Source organism: Conger conger, chromosome 7 (genome assembly GCF_963514075.1).
Source record: "Conger conger chromosome 7, fConCon1.1, whole genome shotgun sequence".
NCBI lineage: Eukaryota > Metazoa > Chordata > Actinopteri > Anguilliformes > Congridae > Conger > Conger conger.
In genome coordinates, this window is record NC_083766.1 from 15604746 (window position 1) to 15631869 (window position 27124).

Sequence of the window (27124 nt, forward strand, 5' to 3'; positions counted from 1 at the left end):
CCTCTAGGCCTATGCCGCATAAAAAAAGATATGCAAAAACCAAATGATACAGAGAGAGGAACGTATTAGTGCTCTGAAATCCCCTTTACTGAAGTCTGCACCATTGCCCTCTGCAAATGCATTTATTCTAGCACAAATGGTAGGCTTTGTGTAAATGGAATTAAATATTTGCTTTCCCCTTCCCTGTTTGAAGAGGGAAAATAGTTTTTTTGTCAATCTCCTTTATTGCCTGGACCTGGGTGTACCATTTCCAGCCTGCGGAGATTGGCCAGTTAGGTCTGTCTGTCTCTGTCACCCCTGGTCACATGTTTTTCTGCTTCAGGGTTCCATTGAGGAGAGACTAAAGCAGCTGCAAGATGCCCACAGAGACTTTGGACCAGGGTCCCAACACTTCCTCTCCAGTAAGATTCCTCTACTTCTTGAGTTCTTTCACCATTGTATAAAACTATAACCTCCACCATTCATTGTTTAGCAAGGTAGTTAATTTAACTAGATGGTCCGTTTTATTTGCAACCATATCACTGATCCTAGGATCCCTGATGTCTTGTGAGTGATACTGACCTCTGATATTGTTTTTTCTGAAACCACCCCTCACCCCTGACAGGTTCTGTGCAGATTCCATGGGAACGCGCTGTGTCCGCTAACAAAGTGCCGTACTACATCAAGTAAGTCCAAGAGCTAAAGGTCTGATATTAGAGGAGGGGAGGACACAGCTTAACCAGTTGTCCTGACCTAATAGGACAGTGACGCGGTGATGATTCCACAGGGTTCCATAACACATTCTCTTCATGCTTGAGAATGGAATGGAGCTTTACATTATGTCAGCCACTGTAGCAGAATGAGAGGGTCTCTTCTTTTGTTTTCTGTCTCCAACCATCTCTGTCTATCTCTCCACTTGCTTTTTTTGGCATTAAATCATTTTTCTATACATAGTTGGAGAGTTAACATTTTACAACAACATAAAAACAACCATTAATCTTTCTTTGTTTAGTCATCATGCTCAGACAACCAGCTGGGATCACCCAAAGATGACAGAGCTGTACCAAGCATTGGGTAAGATAACAATTGCCTTTCCTCTGTAGCTGTCAGGTGAGGTCCTGATTCTTTCTGATTCTACTACTTTATACTTTGTATCCTGTTCATGAAATCCCTGCCTCCCCATAGGCTGTGTCATGACTTATTATGCTACAGATGCAGTTCATGTGAATGTAACCAATGCAGGCTGAAATGGGCTGGATTATATTAATAAAATTATCATAGGGTGTGGTGCACCTTAATTCATTCATATTCAATCAAATTAACTATTTTAATGAAGATATTGTGCAAGTTGTATAGGCAATTTCCGTAGTCTGTAAAAATACAGTGGAAGACGAGGATACAGCAGATGTTTCTCCCAAAAAGTTATTTTGCAGCAGGTGCAGACTTGTGTTGATTTTTTAAAACATTCTCATAAATAAGATAAATCTGCTTGAAAATCAATTTGTACGTATTTTCTTCTGTCAGAATTTCAATAAGCTACACCAAATTGGCAATGAGCTGCCTTGACTGCCCTGAGCAGTGGTTCTCCTCCCAATTCAGCGTGCTGTCAGTCCCAAACTTACCAGAAGCATCTGGATCATCCAGAAATTTGAAATCAACAGCATGCCAGCTCGCAACACGCCAGATGTCGGCTGGAAAATATGGCCCTCAGAAATGTATCTACTGGGGGTGCCTGAACCTCCTGCTTGCATGCAATGATAAAGCCTCATGACAATGTATCTGCTGGAGATGGGTGTGTCGTAATGAGGGAGGCCGTGGTTGTCTCGGCTCCAGGGGAAGAGATGTTAATTTGTCTCACCTGCTCCCCACTGTATGCCTCCCTCTGTTCCTCTCCCCTCCTCTCCTCCTCAGTCGATCTGAACAACGTCAAGTTCTCGGCTTACCGGACAGCCATGAAGCTGAGGAGGGTCCAGAAGACCTTGCGACGTACGTGTGGGACCCCTCACTGCCAATCTTCCAGATAACCACACCCCACAAGTGTGCTTGTCCTTACTAGGGGGGAAGTTGTGCCATTCTGGGTAGTCTGCTGGAATCCAAGAGTTCAGTCTATGTTGAAGGCAGCAGCAGTCCTTGAGGGCTCAGCTGTTTGGACAGATTAAGTCCAAAAATTGGTCTCAATAATTTAGGAAAAACGTTCCCTCCTGATCTCCATAGGGGCCCATTTTGAATCTTTCTGTCAGCACCCCAACCACTGGTCGTACCTCATCACTGGCTGCCTGCTTCAGTACTCACCCTGGTCTTTGTTCTGTCTGTACCCCGGAGACAGGCCTCGGCGTTCGCTGGAAAACATAGCTCACTTTCTCTCTCTCTCTATTCATCCCCAGGCTGAGCTCCTTAGGACAACTAATTACCTGGCTGCCATGACTGCAGACTGTCTTCAGTCTTGCACTTATGATTGAACTTGGCTTTCATAAAAGCAATGTCAACACCATAAACGCAGGCTTCACCTCTATCTTCATCCATCACTATTTCAGTAAATCATGATGTTAAGAACACAGTGACTGTATGTATGTAAAGAAGAGAATGTGAGATTCTCGCTCTGCCTGGTCTAAGCCTGCATCTGTCTGACTGAGTGCAGTGGACATGCTGACCCTGGGTAGCTTGACGGACGTGTTCCGCGAGCAGGAGCTGCAGCACGGCGAACACGTCATGGATGTGGCGGATGTCATCCACGTGCTGAGTGGCCTATATGAGCGGCTGGAGGAGGAGCGTGGAGTGCTAGTCAACATCCCGCTGTGTGTGGACATGTGTCTCAACTGGCTGCTCAATGTGTATGACAGGTAGGCCCACCCCTAACCCAGCCTCTGCCCCGCCCTCTTGTCCTCACCCTCGGCCTTCATTTTTCATACATTTTCTTTTATTTAAACTCAGAGACACATTGATAGCAGGTGCCCTCTTTTGCAAGTGTGACGAATGTACATATAAATACAACAACAATTTGAATTAGTAATTTGAAATAGTAATAATAAATAATTTTAATGTATATAGCACTTATCAAAACAAAAGTACTTCATAGAGAAAACATTTGAAATAAAATAGAATGATAATAAAAAATGTTTACAAGCAAATAAGAAATGAAAACAAAAATAATGAGTATAGTGCAATAAAATATAAAAGATAAAAGCCACAACAGCAGTTATAAGAAAGCAAAATTAAACAGCTGAGTTTTCAAAATCTTTTGAAAATCCAACACAGAAAACGCAGATCAACAGTGGGGTGCAAAAATGTGGGCACCCCTGATTTAAATGTTTGCTGCAATGAATCTGTATATGATCGAAAACAAACCTGAACTCTAAATGGTACAGAGTTTAACATGAGACATTTCTGCAAATTTTAAAGCAAGATTGCTTTTATTTTTATGTTTTAATTATAAAAGGAAAATGGCCCTGTGCATCTTTTTAAAAAGGTGATTACTAAGGCACAGACACAGGTGATTCACCCAATAGGGCTTCAATGAGTCAGGTGAGTATAATTCCAGGGTTGAACGTTTCCTTCTGAAGTTATTCCATGCCTTCTAAAGTATCCAACTGCAGAATCAGGAATCAGTACCTCACCTAACTACCATGGTTGTAATACTGTAAAATAAGAATGCTGTAAAATAAGAATGCTTTCAAAAATAGAAATGTCAATAGTTCATTTTTATCAATTAACAAAATGCATGAACATTATTCTGTGAATGAACAGAAGAAAAATCTAAATCAAATCAATATTTGGTGTGACCACCCTTTGCCTTCAAAACAGCATCAATTCTTCGAGGTATACTTGCAGACAGTTTTTGAAGAAACTCAGCAGGTAGGTTGTTCCAAACATGTTGGAGAACTAGCCACAGTTATCCTGTGGATTTATGCAGCCTCAAATGTTTATGTCTCTTCATGTAATCCCAGACAGACTCGATGATGTTGAGATCAGGGCTCTGTTGGGGCCATACCATCACTTCCAGGACACATTGTTCTTCTTTACGCTGAAGATAGTTCTTAATGACCCTGGCTGTATATTTGGGGTCGTTGTCCTGCTGCAGAATACATTTGGGGCCAATCAGATTCCTCCCTGATGGTATTGCATGATGAAGTATCTGCTTGTACTTCTCAGCATTGAGGAGACCATTAATTCTGACCAACTCCATTTGCAGAAATGCAGCCCAAAACTTGCAAGGAACCTCCACCATGCTTAACTGTTGCCTGCATTCTTGTACCTCTCTCCAGCCCTTTGGCGATCAAACTGCTTTCTGCTACAGCCAAATATTTCAGCCAAATGCACCTCAGTTCCTGTGTTTTCATGCATACTTCAGTCGCTTGGACTTGTTTCCACTTCGGAGGTATGGCTTTTTGGCCGCAATTCTTCCATGAAGACCACTTCTGACCAGACTTCTCCACACAGTAGATGGGTGTCCCTGGGTCCAACTGGTCTCTGCCAATTCTGGGCTGATGGCACTGCTGAACATCTTCCAATTGCGTAGGGAAGTAAGCATGATGTTTCCTTGGCCGACCGCTGCGTCTACGGTGCCCAACGTTGCCCGTTTCTTTGTGCTTCTTCAACAGAGCTTGGACAGAACCCCTGGAAACCCCTGTCTGCCTTGAAATTTCAGCCTGCGAGAGACCTTGCTGATGCAGTATAACTACCTGTCTTGTTGCTGTGCTCAGTCTTGCCATGGTGTATGACTTCTGACATTAAACTGTCTTCAGCAACCTCACCTTGGAAGCAGAGTTTGGCTGTTCCTCACCCAGTTTTAACCCTCTTACACAGCTGTTTCTGTTTCAGTTAATGATTGTGTTTAAACCTACATATTAAATTGATGATTATTAGCTCCTGTTTGTTATAATTGGTTAATCACACACCTGACTATATTCCTACAAAATCCCTGACTTTGTGCAAGTGTACCTAGAAGAATTGATGCTGGTTTGAAGGCAAAGTGTGGTCACACCAAATTGATTTGATTTAGGTTTTTCTTCTGTTCACTCACTTTACATTTTGTTAATTGATCAAAATAAACTATTAACATTTCTATTTTTGAAAGCATTCTTACTTTATAGCATTTTTTCACACCTGCCTAAAACTTTTGCACAGTACTGTATGTTTGGAGAAAAAAGGGTGAAGCTTTTGTAGAGAAGAAGATCTTGCTAACTGTGAAGCATGGAGGCGGATCCAATATGCTTTGGGGTTGTGTGGCAGCTGGGGGGGGGATTGTGCAAGTGGAAGGAAGAATGGATTCCACCAAATATCAAGAAATCATATAGGCTAATGTTCAAGGTTCAGTCCAGACATTGAAGTTGAAGAGAGGTTGGGTATTCCAGCAAGACAACAATCCAAAGCATACCCCAAAATCAACAATGAAGTACCTCCAGGAAAGACGGATGGAGGTTTTGGCATGGCGACCACAGTCCCCAGACTTGAGTATTATTGAAAATCTGTGGCGAGAGCTCAAAACGTGCTGTACATGCAAGGAGGCCGAAGAATACTGAGCTTGAGGTGTTCTGCCAGGAAGAATGTGGAAAAATTCCTTATCATCTGATTGAATAGTTCTGAGGAGGACAGTGAAAACACATTTGACTCCACACTAGAGGGCATTTCCACATTAAATATAAGCCCACCGGGCACAGCATTTGTATCCACTCAAATACAAAAAAATATTTTCAGTGAGAAAAAAAGCTTCCACTAGTTTAGCATCTGTAACTTTGTTTTAGTAATATTTAGAGTAATTCTGGCTCCTGGAAAACAAACCCCCAAGGGTTTGTTACCTTTCAGAAGAGACCAGGATTCTGCCTGTAGTCAAAAGGATTCAAGAGTAGCAATAATTTTTTTGGGGGAAGAAAAGAGGTGATATTTAAGAGGTTAAATGTACATTTGGCATCAAGCCAAATTCCTGCCTTGATTCCGACCTTGATCTCCCCACCAAACAACTCCCCTCGGCCTGATGTCGGTAGCTCTGCAGGGGGTGCCTGATCAGCTTGCCCCCCACCACTCACAGGATCAGGTCTCATGCAGGCATCTCACTTCACTACAGGAAGTGAGCACCATTTAACAGTACAGAAATGACCCTCCGCTCCCCACCCACCACCTGGTGCTTGATTGAAAATCTGAGGCTATGACAGGAGAACAGAACACAGACCCCAGTTCTTTTTCAAAGTCCATCTTAATTTAAGCAGGTGGCTGTGAGCTACCTGCCGCTAATGAGAGTTCCATATCTGTACACGTTCCCCATTGATTCTAATAATTGCTTTTTTGTGGCTGTTTTTTCCATGAATACTCTCTCTGAATAGAATTAGGCCTGAGCAACTGCAATCTTAGGCTGTAAGTAAGACATATTGTTTTACGATAGAGACAAAGAATTTGCCCTGCTGCAGAAAACAAACGTTTGCTTGATCCTGCCATCTCTGCAAGATATGCTGAGGGTGAGAACTGGACGTTTTTGAACTTTTGCAAATATACAATGCCCTCCATGATGTTTGGGAAAATACCCATTATCTCTTGATTTGCCTCTGAATTGCCACAATTAACCTGTGGTTAAAGTACACAGTTCTCAGATTTTAGTAAAGAGTACTTTTATACATTTTGGTTTCACCATGTAGAAATGACAGACCCCCCCCCACCCTCCTTTTCAGGGCACTATAATGTTTGGGACACATGGCTTCACAGGTGTAATTGCTCAGGTGTGTTTAATTACCTCTTTTCCTCTAGCTTGCAATCACCTTTGGAAACTATTACTGCTGTTTATCAACATGAGGATCAATGTTCAGAACAGATGAGAAACTCTTCAGGAGGATTTGTCAATGAACAATAACCACCAATGTCCACAGAAGACATCATGAACATAAATACAGATTCTATACTGCAAGATTGAAACCACTGGTTAGCCGCAGAATAAAGGATGTATGTTTACAGTTTGGCAAGAAGTACTACAAGAGCAACTACAGTTCTGGAAAAAGGTCTTGTGGACAGATGTGTGTGCTCATAAAATAACAAGACTAATCCGAGAGTCAACAATCTAAAGCTGTCTTGTGAAATTAGGGCAAATTTATTTTTAAAAATGTTTACATGTTTACATTTGTTTTGTGTGTGGGGCAAGGAGTCGGAATCATACAATTAAGTATGTCTGACTTTGTGCCCCTAATTTGTGGCAATAGCATCCAGCGTCCCCCTAACTGTATCTTTGCTCTCTCTAGTGGCCGGAACGGGAAGGTGCGAGTTCTGTCCTTCAAGACCGGGCTGGTGTGCCTGTGCAATGTGGATGTTCTGGAAAAATACAAATGTGAGTTTGTGAAATATAGTACACTTGTATTCATAACATCATCAAGCACCATGAAACACACAAATAATAGAAGTGCCATGTAAAGGTATCCACTCATTACATTACATTACATTATTGGCATTTGGCAGACGCTCTTATCCAGAGCGACGTACAACAAAGTGCATACCCATAACCAGGGATAAGTTCGCTGATAGACCCTAGAGGGAAGTACAATTTCAACTCACTTAAAAACCAACAACTTTATGTTGCAGAACACATGTATCTAAGCTGAAACCGGATGCTGTTTAACTCTTTTTCTCTGGAGGGCTTTTGTTGAAGTTGTTTTTTATTTTCAGTTAGCTGCGAAATTTGTATTGGAGTACTGCTATAAAGGGAGGACCTTTATGACTGATTTTATGAGCAGGCACTTTAAAATGTGTTACAGAGGGGAGAACCATGTCCAAGTGCTTTAGCTTGGCTTCAGAATGCACAATGGGGAAAGAGGGATCATTGGGTCGACAGGTTTGGCGACCGACATTTACTGCACAGGGGCAAGCTAAGATTGGTTGTTAAAATTTGACAACGGGTCTGTATAGCCCCTTCTGCGAATTATGTCCTTATCAGTGAAAAAGTATGAAGGCTTTGTGCTACGGCTGAAGGGTCAGATACACAGTCCCATTTTCCTTTGGGGATTGCTGATAAGTGTACCATTATCTGCTCTGAAGAAAGCTGAGTCAACTATGTCTGCTCGGATTCAGCTTTTCTTCTCATGCAAATTTCACTGTTTTTGCTGCCTAAAGACCAAAAAATAAGTTCTGAGAATTGTGTCTATTTTTACTCATTCAAACTTGAATGGCAGAGACGGAGGGAACACCAGGTTAAACCTTATTAATCTGCTTAGTTGTTTGCCTGTTCTACCAGGAGAGAAAATGAATGAGAGGATAGCTCTCAGCATCACCTCCACTCATCCACAGTTAGCAAAGTTCTGTAAACCTGTACTGAGCACATTTCAACAGTAGAGAATACATGCATATGCCAATGGGAAGGATTGAATTAGTGCTGTAATTTTCAGCATGCAATTTTTCATCTGGGGGGAGGGTGCAAGGGCAGCCTGTAGTGTAGTGGTTAAGGTAAATGACTGGGATCCCTGGTGTATCTGCAATAAGATCCGCACAGCCGTGGGCCCTTGATCAAGGCCCTTAACCCTGCATTGCTCCAGGGGAGGATTATCTCCTGCTTAGTCTAATCTACTATAGGTCGCTCTGGATAAGAGTGTCTGCCAAATGCCAATAATGTAATGTAATGTAGGGTGTTCCTGCCTTCACTGTCAATCTGTGTCTTCACTGTGTGGAGAGCAGCTACCACAATGGAGGTCTTTCCAAGGTGCTTTTGCACGGGTTGAATTGGTAGTCAGTTTTAGCAAGGAATGCTCTACCCTGCTTATAAGGTCTGAGTTAAGATAGTAATTGTCATTCATTCTCCAGTTGTTCCAGCTTTCTGTCAATGTCATGCCTTTTAGTGGTGCAGCCCTCTTGCAGACCAGCTAATGAAACCTGGGGGGTCAGGCTCTAACACTGTTCTGTGTGTGTGTGTGTGTGTGTGTGTGTTTGGGTGTATGTGCGTGCGCATGTCAGATCTGTTCCGTCAGGTATCAGGGCCCGGTGGGCTGACGGACCAGCGGCACCTCAGCCTCCTGCTGCATGAAGCCGTGCAGATCCCACGGCAGCTGGGTGAGGTTGCAGCCTTTGGGGGCAGCAACGTGGAGCCCAGTGTAAGCAGCTGCTTCCGCATGGTGAGCTATCCTGCTGCGGCCTGTCGCTTCCTGTTCTGCCCTGCCACTTTGTGTGGCAATCTTCCTGTGAATGTGTCAAATTCCATTGAATTTCTCATTATGTTTTCATAATGTGTCATGTATTCCAGGGAGTTCACCCTTAGTGAAGTCAAAATGATTGGGAAAAGTACGTCTAAGTCTGTAAAAAGTGTAAAGTGAAAAAGGCCATTTAGGGTTATGCAAGGGCTATTGCAATAAGATCGTCAGGGATTTTCCATAGCACTGTCATATATTTTCTTGGTTCTGACTGTACTAATCATAAGTTTTGGAGTAAGTAGAGGTTTATTATTCCTATTTTTGCCTCTTGAAACCAGCTTTATGCTTTTCAGGGCTTTTCTGAAAGGCTTGATCCATGATTAAACCATTTCCTATTCAAATATTTATGTCTGGTTACAGCCATTGCTAATTCAACTGATTAACAATGCTGTAATCATTGAAGAAATATCAATTGTCTGCTTATCAGGAATCCTCCATACATGAGATAATGCATAATTGTCAAGCTTTGCTGTTGGAGAAGGCCCAGATTTAACCATTCACTTGGGTAGTTACAGTAATGTGTCACTGTAGTTCTATAAACCTAAAGCCTTAGCAAAGAGGTACTGTTGTTTATGGTCTCAGTCAGGCTGGGAGCAGCGCAGCCCAAGTTGCTGTGAGGTAAACCACCTTTTACACAGACCGCTGTCACCACGCCATGGGGAAGTGACATGTCAATTATCCTGCTTTGCTCATTCGTAAAGCAGGGCCCTTGGGGAAATCAAACTTTAAATGTAATTTCCATACACATTTAATGAGAATTTAGCCCTTTAATGACTGTCCCTATCTCCTGAGCCCTTTCATTAGCATGTCTTTATTTCCTGCCATTGCCATGTTCCATGCTGAAATACAGCCTGGACCCAGGTCTTTGCTCCAGCCCCTTCCTTCATTATTTTACTCCGTACCATCTTGTCAGCTCATGCCTCACACCCTCTGACTTTCTCCCCTCCTGAGATTCTAAGCTGGTTTTAGCTGTGTTTTTGTCACTTCTAGCTGGTTATAGCTGGTCTGTGGCTGGTCTTAGCTGGTATTTAGTTGGACAACTGGTGGACTAGCTGACTATATAGGTTGGTTAGCTGGTGAACAGCTGGTTGACCAGCTAAAAGTGTCAAAAACAGCTTAAATCAGCTTAGGCTGGTTTCATATGGAATCTCTCGCTCCCTCCCTCCCTCCCTACTTCCCTGTCTGTAGGCCCCAGAGAAGCCGGCCATTGAGGTGTCCCACTTCCTAGAGTGGATGAGTCTGGAGCCGCAGTCACTGGTGTGGCTGCCTGTCCTGCACCGAGTGGCTGCAGCAGAGTCTGCCAAACACCAGGCAAAGTGCTCTGTCTGCAAACAGTGCCCCATCAAAGGCTTCAGGTGAGGCTGTGAATCCTGTGGAGAACAGTAACTTCTGTGCTCCCTGGGTGGTTATGGTGAAGGTTATGGTGGGCTGTGTTTAATGAGGTTTTTAATTAGCATATGCATTTGAATTAGCATCTGATTTTGACCAAGTTTTTTATTGTAATGATTAATATTCATTCCATGAAAACTTTCTACAAATATGGAATCCTCAGTGGTAGCTGTACGACTATCAAAATCGGCGAGGCATTTTGCAAGGAGTCTAGCAATGCTATGACCTGTTGTATGCCTCACTTTTGAGTATCTGGCCACAGTAGACCCCAACACTGCAGGATTTTATTCTGGACTGCACAGCAGATTGTACAGTAAAAAGTGCTAGTATTTCCATTCGATAGGTCTTTAAACTGGTCCTTGAGAATGAGCTTTAGAATGAGCTTGTTGTTTTGAATCAACGACAGGTTATGAATGAGACTGGTTTATAAAAACCCTGTTTTAGACTGGAAGTGTTGTGTCTCCTGTGCCTGGCCTAGGTATCGTAGCCTTAAGCAGTTCAATGTGGATATATGCCAGACCTGCTTCTTGACGGGACGGACCTCCAAGGGAAAAAAGCTCCACTATCCCATCATGGAGTACTACATTCCGGTAATGATGATCTGCTTGCTCTTTGGTCTAAGATCGGGTGGTTGGATTGTGGAAGTCAAACAAAGAGATCTGTCAAATCAATGCAGTCTTTATTGTCTCAGAGTAAAAATACTTTCTTAAATGACTGTCTCAAAGTAGCATTGATTCTTTATATGAAAGGAGTTGTGGTGGGTGGGGTTAGTTTAAGGTCCACAGTGGGGCAGCACAACCTCAGTCATAGCATCCACTGCTGTTATCAATGATGGAAAAACAAATTGCTCAGGCTTTTTGCATTCTCAGCTAGAGGCGAACATCCTGTTGCTAACAGTAGTCTTGGTCTCTGAAGGCAACAAGCCCCAGTCTGCTCTCAACAATAACAAAGTAGAATGATAAAGACCAGAAACCAGGAAACCTGAATATACACAGAACTAAACAGTATTCAGTAAAATCTAAAATTGTTCTCCTTCTACGACAGATATTTGCTAAACCTGGACATCGAGGCCAGTAATACTGCTGTTTGTCTTTTCTATCCTTTAGTTAACATATTGATTAATGACCGTGATTAGCCCCTTAAGTTTTAAGTCAGCCCTAAGTTGTTGAGGGTTTTAGTTCTTTCTTTCTATTCCTTTTTTCAAACATTATGGTAACAGGATACTGTTTGAAAGCATTAAAACTCACAGTTCTATCTGTATAACTTTATTTTAAGATGCCATTGCTTTAGCAACAACAGTTACTTATTTTTGTAACATGTGGGTGGTAAACCAAGTGTGGGGGGACCTCACCTTCTCTGCATTTTGGAAATCCACATACTACAAGAAATAACGTAATGTCAGTGTCCTTTTCACGACAAGTGTCCAACGGACCAAATGCATAATAGTTCCTCATTCTAGAAACTCGGAGAAACGTTGATAGAATGTCCATTGTCTACTTCTAGAAAAATACTTAATACGTTCATAGAAATTCTATTATCTACGTGTTATTTATGTTATTGAATTTGAAAGAAGATTTGTCCAGTGTTGTGACTTGGCTCCATTGTTTTTCTAAGTGCACAAGCCACTGCTACAATAATATGTATCCAGTCAAACAGAAGATTTTTTCAGTGAGAAAAAAAGCTAAAAATTTCACTGTGTTTGAGCTTCTGTAACTTTGTTTTTTGTAATATTTGCTGTAATTCTGACTCTTGGAAAACAAACCCCAAAGGGTAACCTTGTCAAAAGGGCTCAATAATATGGGGTTATTGGGGTATGTCATTCTTAAGCTTGTGTCAAGAAAAGGGGCGATACTTAAAGGGTTAAAAGTTCTAGGCCTGTATCCTTTGTCAGATCCTAGAATGTCAGAATCATTTTATCCTATAATTGTGATCATAAAAGTCGTACCCAAGACTGGTGTACTTGTGACGAAGCATCCTTGTGACAATGTCTCTGTGAAAAGTGCTATACACATAAAATTGAATTGTATTAATGTGCAAACAATGGTGTGTTTTGTAGTATAATAGTCGATTCCAGTCTATTGCCTAGTACACAGTGAAAAGTGACCTTGGATTCATGTACTGTACTGTAGGCTGTCACTGTGGGAGGTAGTCACAATGTAGCGTGGAGGTAGTTTCCCCATTACTAAGTTGCAGTGACACTTACTGTAGCTTACTGTAGCTCTGCCATAGAATCAGATTTATGTCAAAAGTGTCAAACAAAACATCATATTAAGTATCAAACAAAACAGAGCAGATAGTTTGCACAAGCATAGAAATTTTTTTTTTGCAATATCCGCCAAACTCAAAAGTCTTCTGGAAATCAGTATAGCATCTACATTGGCATTATGTAGCTATGCTGTCAGGGATAATACAGGAGATGATATCAGAAGCTAAAATTCAACATTCCCAAACAGATTGGACTAGTTGTAATGTTATATTAAAATGAGAGAAATATGTATCATGGGAGTTGATGGTTTGCAATAGTACAAAATGGAGTAACAGAAACTTCAGTTACTTTACAGGACTGTTAAGGAGCAGAATACGATTATCTGACTTTTAGTGTTATCGCATGCTAGTGTACATAAAATCTCTCTCATTTTGAAAATCATCTGTTACGGTATGTCATGCCATGTGGACTATGGCAGTGGGTGTGATGTCCTTATGGACTAGCTGCGGGTCTTTCTTCACCCTTTATCCTGTTCTCCCATATTGCTCTATAGACCACCTCTGGGGAGAAGATGAGAGACTTTGCCAAGACCCTGAAGAACAAGTTCCGGTCCAAGCAGTACTTCAGCAAGCACCCGCAGAGAGGCTACCTGCCCGTACAGTCTGTCCTGGGGGCTGAAAGTACAGAGACGTGAGTTCCCAGATTTGACCCTGATATATTTGATGCAAATTAAAGCGGGCAGGAAATGGCACAGCTGCAGAAAAGTGTAACATGAAGGGATTCAGACAGCAAGTGAACTGCCATTTCAGTGTCTGACACAGAATTTCTATAGGAGGAGTCATTTGACAAGTGTGTGTGCTGTGTGCCTCACCAGGGGGTGGATGCAGAAACATCTCGGTACTGCGCCATTGGCTGTTTGATTAACGTTTGTTTCTGTCTCTGTCACCAGGCCCAGTTCTTCCCCCAAGCTTCCTCATGCGGACACTCACTCCAGGATCGAGCACTTTGCAAGCAGGTAGGACTCAGGCCCTCCCCTTTAAGTCCAGAGCATAACTACCATTAGGAACTCTGGAAACATACTTTCAGTAGGAGCCAGTGTCCATGTCTGCCGGGCTTGTATAGGGTTGTGGTGGGGTGTCCTCTAATGCGGCACTAATGATTGACTGCAAGGCTAAGGGGCCCAGCAGGCCAGGTGTTCTCCACAGAGTTGACTAGGTTCACATATGGTACCACTGAATACCGAGTGTTACTGTATTGGGCTGCAAGCTGCCCACACCCCTCAAAGGTGCCAGCTCTAATTAGTCTCCTCAGGTTGGAATTCCCTTTGTTTTATCAGTAGGGAAGGTAAAATTCTGCATGACATTGTATTATTGTGACATATGTATGATTGTATTATTCTTGCTGTCAGTCTGCGAGTGCTCCATCTAACCATGGCTCTAAGAATTGGCAGTTCGACTGATATTTAATTGAGGTATGGGCCCAAGTAATGGAGTGAAGCTTGTGGACCTTTTTAAAACTTTATGAAATTGCAATTTTAGACTTTGGAGTTGGATTTTAAAACACAAGCTAATTTACCAACCTAATGAAAATAATAATTAATAAGAATTGTTGTGGATCCCATGAGGATCTGAGAACTGCTGTGGATTCCATGAGGATCTGAGAAGCAGAGCTCACCAGTGGATATTGGGTTGGTGGTGGGAGCGCAAAGATTTTTAAGGCATGATTTCAGAATAAGCAGGATATTTTGAGCGAATGCAGCTAGCAACGGGCAGCATGCAATATGAGCAATGGCAGCATATCAAAACAGGCAGTACAGCAGAAAGAATGAGCCAGCCAGCAGGGCAGATGCAGCTAGCAGGCAGCATAGCATGGCAGATTGTGCAAAATGAGCAAGGCCCTGAACAGGTAAGGTAAGGTCGGTACTTTATATAGCCCCTCACATTAGAAGAACATGCATATCTCACTCAACATATCTTTTTTTAATATTAAATTGTCATCGCAATCACCCTCTGTGGAGCCACAAAAGTAGACGTATAATAACCAATGAGAGACGTTTTCATGTCAAAAGGCATTAATTGGATATTTGTTGATTTATGATGCGTTGTTATGCCCACCCATGAAGCTTGCTTCACTAATGTCTTCTGATCATGCGCGGTCTTGTGCTCATTCTGGACATGATGATTGATATAACCTCTAACCAATCAAAACATGAGTTGATCTCAGTGGGCACTTGCACAGCCGATTTTATTTTTTGGGTAGTAAAGGCAGAGAGGAAGAGGCTACACTAAGGGTCTGAAACGTCTGGACTGGTACTTTATTACACAGGCAACAGGCTCACAGAATTAATTGAGGTCAATGGGGTTTTTCCAAAAAAGTTTGTTAAACGGGTAATTTCTAGAAAGTAAAGTTGTTTTTTTTTTTTTTTTCAGATTATGTAAGCCTAGGTTGTCAGGACCCAGTACAATTGCATATAACCCATAATGGTTTTGACAATCCAACGAAAATCAATTTAGCAGCTAAGCTAACATTAGGTAATAATTCATTAATAGATAGGTTAATATAATATATATAGCATTACATTTGGTGACTATAAGTTATAATTATAAAATGGTCATTTGACTACTACTTGTCACTGCCGTTACTAGCCAGAGCGGCCGCTGAAAAGCACTAGTGCACATGCCTGCCCTGTTATGCTAACAAAAAAAAACAATGGGGCAAGCATCAGAGCAACCACATATTGCTACTTCAGGGTTAGAAAATCACAATCTTACACTTCTTAAAAACACAGAAAAATCTAGAAAAATGTATGGAGTTTTTCAAAAGAGGAGACCCTTCAAATGACTTGGATTTAATGAGGAAGTAAACGGATGTCCTACTGAATTGCATTTCCGGTATACAGCTAAATGCTATGCTTGCGCATTTCATCATAGACAGCAGCAGCGACAACTTCATATAACCAAAGCAGTTGGTTCTACAACCACAAAATTACAAGGCTCCATATCATCAGAAAATGATCGACATGCAGCTTGTCATTACCTTTTAAAAATAATTTGCATCAGTCTGGAAGTCATCTATTCAAGAGTACTTACGAACTTTTGAAAAATTACTATTCTTTATCTGTGGGGTGCTGAAGCCTCCAGATCTCAACTAAATTCAGAGATGTTATCAAACTACTCAGAACAACCATAGAATTTGGAGGGGTGTCTCATATTGTTTTTAATTATTTATTTGAATTATTTCACGAGATTAATACTAGACCGACTAGCTTGTATTTTCTGCTAATTAGATGATGGTATTGGCACTTATTGTTGCCTCAAAATAATTAATAATCACAAAGAAAAAGAAATGTAGCCTTCGCAAACACTTAATTTCGCATTTGCTTTTCCTTCAACTGGGACAATTGAGGTTGTGATTTCAACGTCTAAATAAAGTAATTATTCTCTCATCACTTTCTAATTGCCAACTCATTTTTTATGAAGGTACACAACGCTTTGAGTTCAGACATTCATTCCACTGTTAACACCCAGAAAATGCTACTGAAACGAAGGCAAATTTGTCTTGTCAACATTTACCCTCAATTAAATCTTTGGTGTACTAAATTAAGAAACCCAACCCTTTCAGGACCATCTCTACTAGGAAATTTTCAAAGCTCAACAAAAGCACAGTAAATTAGATATTTCACTGCTTACATGCATTTTCCTTGTCAATGTCATGATTGGCTATTGAATTAGCTAAGAGAATTGTCAGCCCCCGCAGAACCGCAGAAAACGTTTTTGACACATCACCAAAGGGAATCTATCAATGAAATGCTCTTCTGTGAAGCACTTTGGGCTCAATAGGCTGCAAACCATTGTATGAAAAGTACTATGAAAATAAAGTGATTATTATGTTTATTACTTTCACACTGTTTGCATTTGTAAAATACAGTTTGATAGAAAGATATTGGCAGTGACACATTGTTATTCAATGAGGACGGACGATGCAGGTGCTTCCTGAGATATGGCAGGTCGACTCCATCCTTCTAATCAATAATCTTTCTTCAGACTGGCGGAGATGGAAAATCAGAACTGTTCCTTCTTCACTGACAGTCTCTCGCCTGATGAAAGCCTGTGAGTATATTACTGTCCCTCGCACCTTTCACTTAAAGGTACAGTAGGTGATTTCAGACTCCTAACTGTCAACAGAGGAATTGCAGCAACAAACACCCTCAAACCACAACGCTGACTTCCCACAGTCTATGAATATAGCCCGAAATATAATGCGTTATTATACAGTTCAGTGTTCTCATGCACTGTTTTGGAAAGCTGACAGTGACAAACACGAAAAGTCTACCGTCTTTTCATAGTTCTAACGAACTACATTATGAGCAAGCAAGTTATTTGGCTATGTAACTAGCTGGCTATATAACTAAGATATGATAGTCCACTGCAAACAATACCACTGTAACTTACAGTTTGAGACGCATATAGGCTTAGCTGTCAGTCAGTGAGGCTTTTTCAATGATAGGAATGGATTTACAATAGTCTTAACAATGTTTTAACACAAAAATCGTACTTATTGTACCTTTACATCGCAATCCATAGCTGAATGTGTCTGTATGTGTGTGTGCATGCATGTTGTGTTTCTACCCTTGCAATTGTTGGAATGATGATGTAAATCATGATAGAAACGGTAGCACAGCACACACTACACCCGTTCCACTTTGACCCCCCCACCAGAAGGCGATTCCATCTATTTGTCTTATAAGTGACAATATCTAAAAAAACTACTTCCTGCACATGAAGGCTTACGGAGACTTGGAGCATTCAGATATTTGAGATGGAACAAATTTGTCAGAACATGTACATACAGTGTACACAAAAGATACACTAAAATACAAAGAAATTACTAAACGCTAAAATACGGAAAAGATATTGACAGGCAATCAAATTCCACATGAGTTTTCCCAAAACTCCTTAAGATGTCCTTAAGAGTCCCCAAATCTGCATATGTTTTTGTCCTTACACATGCAAGATCAGAATTTTTTTTGATACTATATGGAAAGGAGATTAACCTTCACGTGTGTTTTATTCACATATATGAGAGTATGTTTTTCATAAGGCATGCCCAAAGCTCTGTATATTCATTCTGCTATGCGAATGCAGCGATATTCCTAAACTGCCTGTCACCTGAATATGACACATTATACCTTGTAGGAAACCTTGTACAAGAAGTTACCATGTTTAACATCAGTTTGGTACTGAAATGACCAAGCAATGCATTTAAGCAATGATAATAAGTACAAGACGGCATTTGCTTTGTATATTCCTGGCAAAAACATAGTTTTCTCAAAAATGGCTGAACGGACTTCGAAATAAACTTCAGCATGAGTTAGAAAGCAGTCCTACCTTCATAACCAGGTGGGATATATGGTTCCATAAATATATCTGTATCGAATAATTTGCTAAACAAACAAAATATGTCGGCTGGATGTGGAATAAAAGTGACCTGAGAAAAGAAAACAATGTGTTTATTCATGCACACTTCTGAATTGTATATTTTTGTTCTTATATTTGAACATGATTTTTTGACGTAGACAAATGGTATCAAGGATTGTCAGAATATGCCTTTTATTGTCTGTAGGGATCAAGGGTTGAACTGGGTCGTGCAGCTCAGGGTCAGGTGGCCTCCAGTTGTTTGAGTCTCTTTGTGCAATGTGCTATTGATTCTGTAGGTCCAACCCATCGACCACAACACGGCATCAACATAGCTGAGTTAAGACCTACACAACAAAATACTGTAAAATGCTAAGCTAGCCCTACTGAATGGCATTAGTCATTGTTGTTGCTTGGTTCACTGTCTCCTCCTTGTGGGCTCAGGGATGAAGACCAGTACCTCCTGCGGCACTCCAGCCCTGCTATGGAGCAGGACTCACTGACCAATCAGCACCTCCTGGGCAACATCAACTGCGAGGACAAGGACGAACTGCAGAGGACGCTGGCCCGCCTGGAGAACGAGAATAGGTGAGGAGACACCTGCATTAATTATCTCAGGAACGGTAATACTACAAAGGTACTGTGGGCTGAGACCACTGGATCTGGAAAAACAAAGCTGCTAATATCACTTCAGTGTATATCACATTAAACATCCATTTAGCACACTGTTATCTTCTGGCATTTATATCACTTAGACTACATTAAATTACATTCTTTAAGCAGATGTACTTGTCTGGAGTGACTTACAATGTGGGAGAGCATATGTACATTCACCTGACTTATATGAGTTAAAGTTCCAGACCTGGCAAACGCCATTTCAGAAACTACTGCATATACTTTATTCAATACAAAAACTACATCTAAAGTGAGAGATAATGTCATAATGGTTGGCAAAAGCTGAAAAAGACAGGAAATTCAACCCAAAAACTATGTTTTAAAGAAGAGATAATGATTGGCAAAAGCCGAAAAAGACACATAAATTCACAGAAGCACCGAGAACATTATCTTGACCTAGGCACTGACAAGGCTTCCAACACACAATGCATTAATACCTGCTGTGGGTACTGTAACTATGGTGGCCTACTTCAATCAATCAGGATTCAATCAAATATTCTCTTTGAATCAACAACCAAATAGATTATTTTCAGAGGAACGCAGGAGTTGATTAATTTCTAGAAATCAATTAGGTACATATTTAGTTGCTATGTGTACTTAAAATGTACCAATTATGTCTTGTTACTTTCTAGTAATTAATGCAGTGGTAAATCACTGCCAAATTGATTGGTAGCAGCCATGAAATCGATGTTCAGACAACTGTACAATAAGAGACAACATCACAGCAGAGAAGTTTTGTAGAATTTGTGATTCTCCAGACTTTTATGTAATGTAATCATATCTATATAAACAGTGGTTGTCCTGACCGATGATATCTTGTGTTATCAGAAAGTAAACCATTTCAAAATTAGCATTTATCATATTCCACTTCTGAAATCTGAATAAACTCTGCTAATTTTGCCATAATAACTTGAAATATTAATGACTAATATAATTCGAATTTTTGACCATTTAAAAAGAACAGAGAACCATAAGTAGTTTAAGACTGTTACCAATCAAATACATAATGGCCCTTACACGTAAACGTCACAGCAGCAAGAGCTTCAGTGAAGTAGCCAACAAGCCTTGAACCCCTTGAGCCACATTCTTTTCTGCCTTTTCCGGACTGAGTCAAAAATTTAATAGTTGAAGTTATGGTAATTGTCCGGAAGCAGATTGCAATGGCTGATTTAGCAAAACTTTCAGCTACCATTTGGCCTGTGCCATTGCAAGCGGAAATTTGTTTTAAACCAACTAGTTAGCTAGGTCAAGTGAGCAAGAGAAGAGATGAAAGAGATGCATGTGCTTTACTTTCTATGACTTGCTACCCAAGACCATATAAATATTATGATACTAACGACAACACATGCTAGATGCCGAAAGCTCATCGGCTTAGAACACATTCAGATATTTCCACAGAGTCAGCCTATGTGTATGTGTGTGTGGCAGCAATTATTTCCACAGGCGTCTGAAATCAGCACCTTTTAATACGAAAACCTTAATACGATAAGGTTATCCTCAAAATATCTGCTTGTTTGGAATTCAAGATAAAGTGACCACTGATATAAAGTAAATATAGTGTGCTACATACACCAATCAGCCGCAACATAAACACACCTGCTTAAACCAGTTTTTTTCTGATTAAAAATGCGTTAAACTGTATAAACTTGTCGATAAACAGTTAATATTTCATTATGATATGTGTACTTACATAAGCAGATAATCATAAGTGAATTGCAGTCAAAGGTAAACATTTTTGGATGAAAATGGAAATCTTGTGAGCTCATTGGGCCAGGGGGTGCATTGTTTTGTTATTTCAATATGTTGGTACGTAGTGGTGTTCATGATCATGTCTTAACAGGTGCTCTAGGACATGTAGAATCTTAAATCTAAAAATAAAGACCACCCTGCATATTTAAAAATGCATCCATCTAATCCTACATCAGTTTCACCCTTCTTCCCTCCATTGGAATTACATGGCACTGCATGTAGTTTTTTCTTTCCAGCTTTCCGTAGCAACATTGTCCGAAGTTTAAAAAAAAGGATAAAAACAAGAAAGTAACACTTTTTTTCATTGTGATCGAGGGTCTGTTGTTTTTGTCATTTACTAACAGTTATGGTTAGGATTTGGGGAGCTCCATCACAAGATCATTTCAATAGCTGCTGACTACACAGGTTAGTGAAATATATGTTTACTAGCTAGCCACGTGACCAACCAACCATACTCTTAACTCTACTGTTCAAACTAGCTAACGTTACAGCATGATCGAAGACAGTTACTTGCTAGCTCTACCTATATTGCTTGCTATGATAGCTATCCATGTACTTAATGTAGTGGAGGGCAGTGAAAGAGAATGAACAGAGAAGATGTCATGCCTCATGCCAGGATGTGCTAGCTGTTGATAACGACAAATCTGGGGATAACGTTACATTAAGGCAATGTCGTGTAAAGTATGTTACCTGTTTATCCAGGGTCAGACATAATGTTCCTTCGATATTTTGCGAAATCAGATCCTAAAGCAGGACAATTTTTTTTATTTAAGTTGACTTGCGTAATTATAGCTTTGTACAGTTGTATCGCTAGCTACTAGTAACTAACAAGATAGTTAGACAAGCTAACTTTTCACCATTCATTTTCAACGGGGCCCCGTTCTCAAAATATACATTTTAATTACAACCGTAGCACATAAAAACCCGATTTTCGGAAAAGGCACTTGTCCGTTTAAAAGTAGGACGTCTTCCATTTGGGTGAGAAACTGTGAAATGCTTTAAAACGAGAAGAGTGCAAAAAAAATAACTCTTACGAAAATGCTCATACTTTCACTTATATTTTTAATAAAAACTACTTTCATGTATATTGGTCCCACAACGGCAAAATGACGAGCCTGGCCATAAACGTGTTTTGCATGTAAGTGTGCTTTGGACATTATCTAACAGAGGCACGACCGTTACATGACGAAAGCACTCATGTAGCTAAATAAACTCTGCTAAGCAAGAATGTACCAATTACATTGATAATAAGCCCAAAAGAGAAACATATCATATGGCATTGCCGTATTATCGGATAACGTGTTTTTTCTTGTGTTCATCCAATCTGTGTCAGATGTTTGGAAAAAATGTAAGCAGGTCACATCAGAGTGGTAGTGTAAATGCACCCTAAAATATTTGCTCGTGAGTGGACCCTGATTTAACCATAACAAATTTAAAGAGCATAAATTTGGCACTTTCATGCCTTTTGACTTCCATTGTACTATGTAAGAGGTGTTGTTCTAACAGGATCCTGCAGGGGGAATACCGACGACTGAAGTGGCAGCATGCAGAAACTGCAGCCTCTCCTCAGTTAATGGAGGGCGTGACCCTGGGTGAAGAGGACAAGGAGCTCCTGGCAGAAGCTCGGATCCTCAGGCAGCACAAGTCCCGGCTAGAGACCCGAATGCAGATCCTGGAGGATCACAACAAGCAGCTGGAGTCTCAGCTCCATCGACTCAGAGAGCTCCTGATGCAGGTGAGGAAAAAGATAATTGGGCACAGGAAGTGATAGAACTTCGGGAGAGCAGTAACTGGTCAATTGGAAGCACAGTTGCCAGATTCAGCATTTGTAAAACCACAGAAGCAGGAGTGGGGGAGATTGATGTCAGAGCCACTGAGGGGGGGGGGGGGGGGGGGGTAGAGTGAATATGAGAAAAATGTGTGTGGAGGTGATTTCATTTTTTTTAGTTATCAAAAATATCTCTGAGCATTTCAGAAGCAACAGTTTTGTTTGCATTGTGCCAGTTTTTCTCATTGGAATTCTAGAAGTCACTCTTGCATGTTGCAGTAGAATGGCATCTAACATAAAGGCCAGCAGTAACTGCCATTCCGAACCACACTCAATTTTTACAATTTTACCATACAATTTTCTCAATAATTGTATTGTTTATTTTTTTGTATAAGTATTTTGTATATATGTCTGATATGTCTTTACAAAAAGAAGCCTTGGAACAGATTGTTCTTGGGTTGCCCTTTTGAACAATTTTCAACAGTTTTCTACATTTTGGGGTTGCCCCATGCAGTGTTCTTGGGTTGTCCTCAGCAAAGTTGTTTTTTTATTTTTCTTGACAGCCTAAAGGGGATTCAGAGACAAACTCTGTGCCATCCTCAGTGTCTTCACCTGTATCTGCGAGTGGCCACCAGGGGGAGCAGCTTAGCAGAGGAACCCCAGACACAGAAGCCACAGGTTGTCATTCACACAGTCAAACTGGGGTAACTGGGCGAGAGTTTGCAAGGTCATTGTAGGTTATTGTAGGGGTGTGTCTCTGGTCTGTGCACCATGTATCTACAGGGGAAGATGAACAGGATCAGGAGGACACTGTGCTACAGCTCCAGCAGGTGATTGCGCAGCTGAGGAACGTTTTCCCACCTGAGCACGGTGAGTCCAGGGATAAGCCTGCTGGATGAAGTTCACATAAAAGGGAGCAACTGCATCATATCAGCAAAAATGTACAATTCAGATTCCTGCCCGCTGTCTTGATTCCTTTTCAGATTGGTGTTTAAAACTCCAAATTAACATAAGAGAGTCAGCTGAATGCCGGTTTTTAGTCTCTGCAGTATATTTTTTCAGACTTCCCACAATCCTTGAATATCCTTTAAATTCTTCAAAGTATCTTTTAAACATTTGCTAATTTATTGTCATTGATCAGGTTAAGTAAGTTCAGATGCTGGTACTGGTAACACTGGATATCTAAGTTCTACTACAATAAACCCAATATGATCAAAGCCATGTCATTTTCTTTGGTCTCTAGGCACTGCGTAATGTCTTACCCTGGGCGTGGCCTGGAATTTGCAACGCTGCCCACTGGGCTGGATCCTGTAGGCTGTCCTCATCCAGGAGCGCACCCCCAGCGGATCTCACGCAGCTACACAAACGCATCCAAGCGGAAAATCGCCACGGATCATTCTTTGCACTAACCTCCCGAGCTGATAGCTGTGTCTATGTGGTTGCCACATTAGTCCGCCGTTTGCCGTTACGGCAAGTCCAGCTTCAACCAGTGCGGCACAAACAACACCTTGATAAGGCTTTCGGCAATGCACAAGGGTTTTGGTTTGCATGTGTTTGAGCTCCACTCACACAACAGTGTATCGTAACACCCTTCACCTGATATATTAACATCTTTCTTTCGTTTACCTGTCGGCTGATAGACACTCTTGTGGACTACGCTGCCATGTGTTGTACAACTCCACAGAGAGGAGCTGATCACTGGGAGCCAGGGAAGCTTCATGTGAACTTGTTTGTTGGGCCATTCCTCAGTAAACAGCCAAAGTGCCTGGGGTTGCTCCCGTGCAGTGCCAGTGTTATTCTGTCAAACTGGATGTCAAGGCAAGATGCCAGGTTCACAAGGAATTATTGCAGCTCACTCCCATGCTCACATATACATGCACACACACACACACGCATGCACACGCAAAGGGGAAAGGAAATTCGTTTTGTAGCAGTTTTATGGTTCACAGGGGTCCCTGAGAACGTCTTGCAGTGAAGGTAATTTCTGCAGCTGTACAATATTTAGCTGCGGGGCATGGGCCAGTTGGTGGGCAGGTCCCTACTGCAAGATTTATCTTAACAGATTATGAACCCAGAAATTCTGTACCTACTGTGCACCCTCCCCCCTAAACAATATGCCTTAACCCTGCTATTGTGTTGGGGTCAAATCTGACCCATTTCCGAGTTAAGATGTGTAAGAAATACCAGTTTTTTGTTTTTTTGTATTGGAACAAGATTTCATGATATCCTCAAAAACAGCTATATAAACACAACAAAACCAATGGTCACCATTTTATTCTCTAAAAGAAGATCTCGAAAAGAATTACGCTACATTACGTTACATCTGTGGTGTTACGGGTTAAAAATGACCTGGCATGGCATTTGACAAAGTTGTGGGTAGTTCTGTGAATCATATTTTACTCAAACAAGATTAATCTTTGGGTCTAGACACTCCACCCCCTCCCCTTTGTTTTCCTGCAGTCTGTACTCCAAATCCGGAACAACATTTTTCTTGCAGAAAATGGCCAGGACACACACACCCACACATGAAAAAGGAACTTGAATTCACACACACACACACACACTCTCTCTCTCTCTCTCTCTCTCTCTCTCTCTCTCTCTCTCTCTCTCTCGCTCTCGCTCTCGCTCTCTCTCTCTCTCTCTCTCTCTCTCTCTTTCTATTCCTTATCTATCTGGCTGTCTGTCCATCTATCCCACAGACACTCTCAAAAAGAATACCCCTTGCTCTGTCATCACAACTGCTCCCCTTCATAATATTATGCCCACATACAGCATCACAGGAACTCATTTTGTTTCTCGCAGACAAGCACATTGCAATTATTTAGCTGATGCTTTTTATTCAAATCGACTTACAGTTGATTAGACTAAGCGGACGCCAATCCCTTCTGCAGCAATGTGGTGATTCGGGGCCTAGTAGCTGCTGTGATGTTGGGCGGCTTGTAGCATAGTGGTTAAGGTGAATGACTGGGACACGCAAGGTCGAGGGTTCGAATCCCAGTGTAGCCACGATAAGATCCGCACAGCCGTTGGGCCCTTGTGCTAGGCCCTTAATCCTGCATTGCTCCAGGGGAGGATTGTCTCCTGCTTAGTCTAATCAACTGTACATCGCTCTGGATAAGAGCATCTGCCAAATGCCAATAATGTAATGATGTTATTGTGGCTGCACCAGGGCTGGAACCACCAACCCCCCAGCTCACCTTAGCCACTAGGCTTTAGTACAGTATCAATTGTGGGGGTGTGGCATGAATAACATTCCACAGATTTCTCGCTACATTGGGATCTTTCAAAAAGGCTTGTTTGAGTTCTTGTCAATTTCATTCTGCAGCAGCATCTGTCTATTACAATATGTGCAACAGATTCACTATGATTATTGATAATGTATTTGATCATGACAATAATGGAGGAGAGAGAACAAACATGCACACACACAAGGTGAAATAGATAGTAAAGAGATTATTGAAATATAATTCTGTGTCTGGTATTGGCTGGTTATAAATAAAATTGTTTGTTCAGGGTTTCTCACAGATCTTTTCCTAGTCAAATTTGACCCGTGTTTTATCTCTGCACAAAACACTGCGATGGTAGGAGATCCGGGCTGGGGCTGGTGAGGGAGTTCATTATTTTGAGCCTTCAATCAAATCTTGTGCAACCTTTGGCAAATATTTGTCTAATATTTGTTAAAGCCTTCAGTTGAGCTTTGAGTATGGATTATTATTCAGAAAAATAACAGGAAATGTTTTGCATAACAAATGGATAGTCATGGTGGTACCTATGTATAGGTAAGGTGGACTGCCGTGACTCCACATGATTTCAGAATCCTTGTTCATGTTCCATTTGGATGAGTTATTTTCAACAAAATAAACTTTGGTTTGAGAAAAAAAAAAAACTATTTTTTAAACCTTTTTTCTAACATAGATCGCTAACGGTCAGTTTCGAGCCATAACACCACAGATGTCACTTTGGTTAATAATATAAGGTAAAAAAAAAACAAAGCACAAGTCATTTATTCTAGGAAAGTGTGTTCTAATATTAGTCCTTAATAGTCAGCTAACATAATTGCCCCTTGTCTTCACTATCAGAATTATAATGAGTAAATATATACTCTTTTTGCCTGAAAACAAGTGGTATATTGTAAGGTAAATGTTTTTGGAACCATAAAAAAGTGATTGTATGGTTATGCATGGATAATAAGTTAGTTATAAAGTGTGAGGTAAAAAACAATATTGGATGATCTTTTTTTGTGTGTGTGTGTGTTTTGTGCTGAGATAAAAAAACTGGTCAAATTTGACCCGCTAACACAAAAGGTACGTGCAGATTTCTAACAGATTAGGAGGGTTAATAAATCCACATGAACTAGAGTGTTTTGCTTCGTTATTGTTTGAATCAAGTGGGTGTTTGATCATTTCTTTGTTTTCTTTTCTTTGCATTCAAGGATGTGTGTGTGTGATTAAATGATTTCCACTTCTGCCTTCCACAGATAAAAATGGTAAAGGATGAACGAGAATGTAAAATGCATGTGACTCACAGTAAGGTGTAAGTTGTAAGGGCCTGACAGCCAAGGGCAATTAGAAGCTGACAACAAAGATATGGTTATGTTTGGCTAAATATCCATTTTATTTTAAATATGGATGAGAGAGAGAGGGAAGTGATTGAAAGGGTAGACCAGAAGATGTGTGATCAGTTGAAGGGCCGATAGCGAAGGCATAGGAGAATATTTTGTGATGGTGCTACAGCAAAGAGGTACTTGACAAAGGACATCACAATGTCTGCTCAATAATGGAGATGTATACTG

The 27124-nt window shown here is 41.0% G+C and overlaps 1 protein-coding gene across 3 annotated transcripts in view; it reads left to right on the top strand.

Annotated features, from left to right (window-relative positions):
- The window catches only part of LOC133132731 (dystrophin-related protein 2-like), a 93702-nt gene extending 67017 nt beyond the window's left edge, over positions 1-26685 (top strand). For all 3 annotated transcript variants that reach the window (XM_061248401.1, XM_061248402.1, XM_061248403.1), the window contains 17 exons: positions 323-401; positions 605-665; positions 992-1053; positions 1891-1965; positions 2618-2819; positions 7200-7285; positions 8899-9056; positions 10320-10486; positions 10999-11110; positions 13280-13416; positions 13676-13741; positions 16770-16835; positions 18585-18728; positions 22071-22299; positions 22896-23010; positions 23116-23202; positions 23576-26685. In XM_061248401.1, coding sequence (XP_061104385.1) covers positions 323-401; positions 605-665; positions 992-1053; positions 1891-1965; positions 2618-2819; positions 7200-7285; positions 8899-9056; positions 10320-10486; positions 10999-11110; positions 13280-13416; positions 13676-13741; positions 16770-16835; positions 18585-18728; positions 22071-22299; positions 22896-23010; positions 23116-23202; positions 23576-23586 — 1857 coding nt within the window. In that variant the 3' untranslated portion in view covers positions 23587-26685. The remainder of the gene's footprint in view (positions 1-322; positions 402-604; positions 666-991; positions 1054-1890; positions 1966-2617; positions 2820-7199; positions 7286-8898; positions 9057-10319; positions 10487-10998; positions 11111-13279; positions 13417-13675; positions 13742-16769; positions 16836-18584; positions 18729-22070; positions 22300-22895; positions 23011-23115; positions 23203-23575) is intronic.
- Positions 26686-27124: the final 439 nt, after the last annotated feature.